The sequence below is a fragment of the Galeopterus variegatus genome, unplaced genomic scaffold (assembly GCF_000696425.1).
Source record: "Galeopterus variegatus unplaced genomic scaffold, G_variegatus-3.0.2 Scaffold1199, whole genome shotgun sequence".
In the NCBI taxonomy this organism is placed as follows: domain Eukaryota; kingdom Metazoa; phylum Chordata; class Mammalia; order Dermoptera; family Cynocephalidae; genus Galeopterus; species Galeopterus variegatus.
In genome coordinates, this window is record NW_007727310.1 from 17,672 (window position 1) to 25,530 (window position 7,859).

Below are 7,859 nucleotides of genomic sequence, written 5' to 3' on the forward strand. Positions count from 1 at the left end.
CGGTATACCCCCCCCCCCCCCAAATGCATTCAGCTAATCCTCTGAACAGGGCCTTACGTAGCATTGCTGAAACCTATGTATTCATTCCCGGCCATTTTGTTCAGATATTGTAACACCTGGAAGAGAAGAAAAGGCATGGGAGGAGGCACCACTTGACTAAGGACCCCTACTAAACACATCCCAGTCTGACCAGTCTTTCTGAATTACTCAGTCCTTATCAAGAGACTTTCCTCTCTGAGGCCAGCAGATTCCCATGCCTCTGGAAATAAGGCTTCTAGTGGGGTCAGAGCCAGGCACTGAGGCAGCTGGTGAGGACAGCATACCTTGGAGAAAAGCAGCCAGGGGCTGAGTAGCAAGGGAACTTACAAAATCAAACTTCTCTGCTTTGTTACAGTCCATCTGTAAAGAAAGAGAGATGTCAGTATACCTAAGAGAATGACAGAGGGAAGAGTCAGAAGAACCTAGTGGAGTTAGATTTAGACTGGTCTTGCTAACTGGAATGTGTTACATTTTACAATAACTTTTAAACAACTGAGAACTTTTTTTATCCATCTATATATAGTGATCTTAAAAACCAAACCATTTACATTTTATTATCAAGGAATGGGTATACATATAATCTCATTCCACCCATGAGCCTCACCCACTATGAATCTCAACCCCACTTCCATTCTCAATCCAGGCCCTGACTCCCATCTTCATTTTCCTGACTCTAGTCCTGTTTCCAAGCCCCTCCCCATCCCTGATCTCCATCCCTATTCCTTACACACCATGCTGGAGACTTATTCTATCCATCCCTGACTCCCATACCCATCTCCAGGACTGGATGGATTGGATGGGATACAGGTGTCTGTTGTATATATTGTAATATTCAATTATATTGACAACTGAAATGAAGCTAAAGATTTTAGCTGAGAGTCAAGTCCAATAGGGCATACTTAGATGGGAATGGGATGAAGCAGGTCCCAGATACAGGGCTGTGGATAGAGACATCACAGAATGAAAGGAAAGACCTGGACTGGTCTCCTCCCCCAGACTCATTGCTTCCTGCATGTGTCAACTGTAGAGTCAACATCACAGGGACTCTGACACCTGAGGCCCTGGGGGGAGGGTTCCTAACACCACCTTTCCCAGGAGGGGCTGTGATTGGCTCCAGAGTGTTGCTGCCCACACTGCTCCCAGGTTCTTGCTCAAGCCCTGGGAGACCTACAGCTGATGGGCCAGCCTAACACCCTTGCTCAAGGCCAACTCACAGTTCCAGGTGACGTGAATAACTGCCCTGGGTTGGCCATTCACCTCTCCGTCCAAGTGTCCCTTATCCAGAAGTGGCCAATCAGTACTTAATAGTGCTGTCCTCCCTGTCTCTGGCATTTGCCCCTTAGTTCTAGGCAGGGGTCAGGACCTGCTCACTTCTCTACGGGCCAGGAAGGTCTTGGCTCTAGACTCATGGGTGGGAGCAGGGAGTATGGGATGGGGGTGGGAGAGGTGGTGCAGTCTCTTTTACCAACATCTTCAGCATAATACATGGATCCCTGCTTTGCTCTCATGTGCCTTCTGGGGACCCTGAAAGAAATCCAAGCTCCACACTGGACAGCTGAACAGATATGAGGGATACAGGAACAAGGGAGCTTAGAGAATAGTGCCTTTCAGAAGGTTAGGGTGACACTCACCTTGATTAGGGAGCTGACGACAATGGCACCAGCATTGACCATAGGGTTATGGGGAATTCCTGGGGAAATACAAACCACCCAGAGTCTTATCAGACACTGAACAAAGCCTCCTTTACAGCCTGCCCACTCTGTAGGTTATACAAGAATGATTTCTTTGCTGGGGAGTAAGATAATGACTGGGCTAAGCAGGAAGGGCAGAGAAACAAACAAAAAAGTCTGCGGAGGGAGTGGGTGTAAGAAGAAGGGCTATGAGTTTGGTCTGAGATCTCGTGGTGCTCACCTTCCTCATTGAGGGAGAGCTTGTTGTAGCGCAGGCCACTGGGCTCTTTGCCCACAAACTTGTGCACATAGTCAGTGCCTAGGGTGCTTATGGAGATGGCATAGGTGAGGGGCTTCACACAGGACTGCAGGCAAAAGGGGATCTTTGTGTGGCCAACGGAGTGCCTGGAGGCAGACAGGTGCCATGGCAAGGTTGGCCTTTGTTCTGCACCGGTGCCCTGCCTCCCCTTCCTCTCACCCAGCATCTCACCGCTGACCATCCACAGTGCACAGGGATACGCCCCACAAGTCTGGGTTTGACTTGGCCAACTGAGGGATATAGGCCGCCACCTGGGTATGAGTGGGTAGAGAAAAGGGAGACAGATGGATATGGAGAAGGGGAACAGAGCTGAGGTTCAAAATCAAGAGAATCTTTTAGATAAAAGCTAAAATTCTGTCTCCTACAGGGCAAAAGGGTTTCCTCCTGCCTGTTGCTCCCAGAAACACCCAAGCTGTAAGTCTTCGAAGGTCTTTCTGTAGTCCCAATCCTGTAGTGATGGCAGTAAAGCTCAAGGAAAGTGAAGAATTCTCGAGTCAGATTCCCTTTTTGGTTCTTAGGCTCAATTACCTTATAAATCTCTTTGAAGGCTCTATTGAATCTTTGCTAATTGTCTCCATAAAAACCTCAGAGTCCCTCACCTGCTCTAGGAATCATATATAGAAGCCATGTTCCCATTTTTGGAGGTCCTCCTTCTCATCCTCATCTCTCATCCAGTGGATTCCCAGCCCCAGTAAATCTCTGAGAAGCAAGATAGATCTGGCCCAGCACCCTTGCCCCTCCCTTAGTCCCCTGGCTCTCACTTTGCCTCCAGTGAGCTCTTTGGCATTCTCAAAGATGCGATCCACATGTCCCGTGAACTCCTCAAAATCAGGAATGACAAACTTCTTTCGGAACGCCTGGGTCAGGAGCACAATGTTGCTGCTCACACACCTGGATCTCAGACACAATTGGATTAGGGGGCTGGAGAGATGCAGCTGGGACTCACTCTGGAACCATGGAAGTTAGGAATAAAGGTTGGGAGTGGTCATCAGATTTGGGACCAAGAGCTGTGTGATCTTTGGGACATCAGTTTATCTTTCTGGGACTTAGTTTCCTCACCTCTAAAATAAGGGGGTTGTAATGACATAGAAAGATGTCCCATGACATAGTGTCTCGGGATATGAGAAATAAATAAATACCAGAATAATATGTATAGTACATTACCTTTGTACTTTAAAAATCCTAAATCATAGGGCTGGCCTGTGGCTTACTCGGGAGAGTGTGGTGCTGATAACACCAAGGCCATAGGCTCAGATCCCTATATGGGGATGGCTGGTTGGCTCACTTGGGAGAGCGTGGTACTGACAACACCAAGTCAAGGGTTAAGATCCCCTTACCAGTCATCTTTAATAAATAAATAAATAAATAAAATTCTAAATCACATATTTACATATATTCACACATGTATGTAAATACATAGGACATTATCTATAAAATACCCACTAATCTGTTAACAATGTTTACTTCTGGGAAAAGAGAACTGGGGCTGATGGGTAGAGAGCAAAAGGAGAGCATGTATTCCTATATTGTTCAAACTTTTATAATGAGTATTTGATGTATAACTTGTGTAATAAATAGTAAAATAAAATGAGGGGTTGAACTCTACAGTCCCCAAGATTCCTTCCTGCTCTCATAGTCTATTTCCACAGAACAGTTTTTTTTTTTTTTTTGTCCTCTTTTGTGACCGGTAAGGGGATTGCAACCCTTGGCCTGGTGTCGCCCGCACCGCGCTCAGCCAGTGAACGCACCGTCCATCCCTATATAGGATCTGAACCCACGTCGGAAGCGCCGCTGCGCTCCCAGTTACACTCTCCCGAGTGCACCACCAAGCCGGCCCTGATTTTAAAAATTCTTTATAAACTTTCCTTATGGTATGTGGGTAAGTGTACATTTCAAGTCACAGGGCATACATATTTCCAACTATATACATAGTAATACATTGTTTTCAAGAGTATTTGCAGCAATTCTACTAGTTCTTTTCTTATCAATATCCTGATACTGCACTCCCAGTGCCGCACTCTCCCGAGTGAGCCATGGGATCGGCCCCACAGAACAGTTTTGAGAGCAGTGCCCTTGTTTCTGGAGCTCTCACTTTCGGAAGAGATTTCGGTCCAAGAGGCCACCACTGCTGGACTCTTGAACCATGTGGCGCATCTGACTCATACAGTCCCGGAGTCGGGGATCTGATGTCTGCAGTCCAGTGGCCTTCAGTGCCTTTAGGGGAAAAAAAGAGGACTGGTAAATTCAGCTACAAGGACAGTAATCTAATCCTAATAATCTTTCTGAATGGATACCCAATTAGCTCAACCCTAACTACTACAATATATGAACATAAAGGTTTGGAAACTGAGAAAGGAGGAAATGGAGATGCCTTGAAGGCTAACAAGGGTTTTCTGCCCTTTTTCATGAGTCAGAGGGTTTAATCTTCCGACCCTAGGACAGGGATGGGATTGTCTTGTTACCCTAGGCATCTGCTGTCATCTGTCTTATTCTCCATCCTCATGTAGCAACCCGTTAGCTGCCTTGCACTTGTCCTACCCTCCTTTTCCCAGTTTCCAGAGATCCTAAGAGATGAGGGATCTGAACAGGTAAAGTGCAACTTACTGTAGTGAACTTGTGGATAGGGATTCGTTCCTGTCCCTCAGCAATTGTGTAGAAGAGCAAATCACCCAGACGGGACAGCATGCCACTTTCTGACGAATCACTGTTTGGAGGCAGAGACAGGGGAGGAGAGAAGAAGCCTGAGAACTGCTCCCTGTTCTTCCTCTTGGAACATGGGTTTATAAGTAGGTCAGTGTCCTCATTCTATGCCTCCTTCCTGAACCATCTGATCTATCCCTATAATTCTCACTTTCACATCTGTCCTGAGATGTTGTAAATATTATTCTCCAGCTTTCTTTTACTTCTGACTATCAGACCTTTATTTCTAGCTGTCTTCTAGACATTTTTACTTCTAGATAGCCTACAGGCACTGAAAACTCAGCATTTCCAAATCTGAGTCATCTCGCATCCCTCCCTCTTCTCCTCCTCTTGTGTTCTCCATCTGGGTTAATAGCATTATCAACCTGGGTGCCAATTTGGATATGATAAATCGTTTTGATAGTTCCCACACCTTAAGTCCATGTTCAGTTAGTCACCAACACTGGATAAATCTACCTTCATAATGTCTCTCAAGTCCACCCTCTCTTCTCCTTTTCCCCTGTGCCAGCATGGTGTAGTAGAAAAAAACAGCTTGCCACTTACTAGCTGTGATCTTGGGCAGGTCACTTAATATTGCTGTACCTGCTTCCTTATCTGTAAAATAAGGGTAGTAATGTCTAGTTCACATGGGTGATGTAGGGCTTAATTAATATTCCGTGAAAACTGTTTGACACTAAGTAGATGCTCTGTAAATTGTGCTTCTTTATCACCGCTCCTTATTGTCTGTTACCTAATTGCCACTATACTCTTGACTTTCAATCAATCTTCCACAATGTGCCAATTATCTTTCTAAAACTCCAGTGTAATTTCAAAAACCTTTAATAGCTCAGCAGTGCCTACAGAATAAGTTCTTATTTCTTGGTATGGCATTCAAGACTCTTTAAACTGTGCCAACTTTTCTTTCCTCTTCCCCACCAATACCCTCACACTCCAGTTATGAGAGATAACAGATGGCTCCCTGAGTGGGTCAGGCACTGTGAGGCTTCCTGGCCTTTGTTTATGCTGTAACTTCTGTATGGAATGACCTTCTTCACTTAGCACAGTCATGATCATCCTTCAAGGTCTAGATCAAATGTCACTAACTCTGTAAAGACTTCCCCAAACCTCCAAATTTTGCTTATGCTGCTGTATGACACAACATACCATCTTACTGTCAGAGGAATCTCCCTCACTCCACTGTTAGGTCTTTGTGTTTTATACATCTTTGTCTTCCTAGTGTTGAGCAAAGTCCCTAGCACACGGTGGGTCGTCAATAAGAATTGCCAAGTTGCACTGCTAGGAAAGTCCCTGTGCCTCAAAGTATCTCTCTCACTGGCTTATAGCACCTAAAATTCCAGGTACTGAAGACTTCTCGGTCTTCAGGAGTTTTCCTATTAGTATGTTAACAGATTTAGAGGAATTATTTTATCAGATCATTTCCAAATATGACAGCTCGCTGAGACTAAGACCATTCAAAACCCTTTGAGAACAATTTGACATCCAGGAATTTGCCTGCAGGCTTACTTATACACCTACAAAGTAACATATTCACCATTATTCATTGCATTGTTAGTAACATTGGAAACAACCTAAATGTGCATCAGAAGGGAATTGGTAAGGGAAATTATGGTATATTCATATAATGGAATATTATGCAGTGTAAAAAAAGAAATTAGGGAGTGCTTTGAGTATCGATATGGAATTATCTCCAAGATGTAATATTAACTAAAGCACATTGTAGAACAGTTTAAAAGGGAAAAAATACATATGTTTGCTTATTCTGGCACAAAATATTTCTGGAAGGACATATAAAAAATGATTCATCTCCTAAAGAGGTGGGCAAAAGGGGTGGAAGGGATACTTTTCACTATATATCATTTGCATTTTATTTATTTATTTATTTATTTATTTATTTATTTATTTATTTATTTATTTATTTATTTATTTATTTATTTATTTATTTATTTATTTATTTATTTATTTATTTATTTATTTATTTATTTATTTATTTATTTATTTATTTATTTATTTATTTATTTATTTATTTATTTATTTATTTATTTATTTATTTATTTATTTATTTATTTATTTATTTATTTATTTATTTATTTATTTATTTATTTATTTATTTATTTATTTATTTATTTATTTATTTATTTATTTATTTATTTATTTATTTATTTAAAAGATGACCAGTAAGGGGATCTTAACCCTTGACTTGGTGTTGTCAGCACCACGCTCTCCCAAGTGAGCTGACTGGCCATCCCTATATAGGGATCCGAACCTGTGGCCTTGGTGTTATCAGCACCATACTCTCCCAAGTGAGCCACGGGCCGGCCCTCATTTGCATATTCTGAATTTTGAACCATATGAATATATGATCTATTGAAATAATGCATTAAAAAATAAAAAGACTCTCAAGAAGCTTGGCATAGAGAGCTGGTGGGTAAGCTCAGTTAGTTAGAGCACAATGTTGCAACAACAAGGTCAAGGGTTCAGATCCCCTTACTGGCCAGCCGCCAAAAAAAAAAAAAAGAAGCTTGGCATAGGCTAGATATGTGTATATTTGGGGCCAAGAAGAATACCAAAAGATGGGGGAGTTTCCTGTTTCTGGGGAAAATCTAATTGTCACATTGAAGCTAGAGCTTATAGAGAAGAGAGGGGGGAAAAGCTATCTGAGGTATAACTCAAGAAGGAAAGTACACAGGAACACTTTGAAGGCAGGTCTCTGTGCCTGGAAGCTGATGGAAGACAGGAAATGAGGCCACACCATGGAATGTATCACAGGTCTTAAATAAAAAAAAGCATACCCCTTGTTCCCGGAAACTGGAGGGAAGGAATAATGAGAAATATTGCTTAATGGGTACAGAGTTTATGTTCAGGATGAAAGAAAAGTTTTGGAGATAAAGGTGGTGGTCACACAGCACTGTGAATGTAATTAATTCCACTCAATTGTATGTTTAAAAATACTTAAAATGCAAACCTTATGGTATATATATATTTTATTTATTTATTTATTTATTTATTTAAAGATGACCGGTAAGGGGATCTTAACCCTTGACTTGGTGTTGTCAGCACCACGCTCAGCCAGTGAGCGAACCGGCCATCCCTATGTGGGATCCGAACCTGGGGCCTTGGTGTTATTAGCACCG

General features: G+C 42.6%; 2 protein-coding genes across 2 annotated transcripts in view; one reads left to right on the forward strand and one right to left on the reverse strand.

Annotated features, from left to right (window-relative positions):
• The window catches only part of GLS2 (glutaminase 2 (liver, mitochondrial)), an 11,202-nt gene extending 6,179 nt beyond the window's left edge, over positions 1-5,023 (reverse strand). The window contains 9 exon segments of the mRNA XM_008575472.1: positions 58-116; positions 367-399; positions 1,671-1,729; positions 1,951-2,114; positions 2,200-2,279; positions 2,790-2,919; positions 4,121-4,242; positions 4,633-4,764; positions 4,766-5,023. Of these exon segments, the coding sequence (XP_008573694.1) occupies positions 58-116; positions 367-399; positions 1,671-1,729; positions 1,951-2,114; positions 2,200-2,279; positions 2,790-2,919; positions 4,121-4,242; positions 4,633-4,764; positions 4,766-4,804 (818 nt within the window). The 5' untranslated portion in view covers positions 4,805-5,023.
• Positions 1-7,859, forward strand: part of SPRYD4 (SPRY domain containing 4) — a 28,904-nt gene that overhangs the window by 8,658 nt on the left and 12,387 nt on the right. The window lies entirely within an intron of this gene.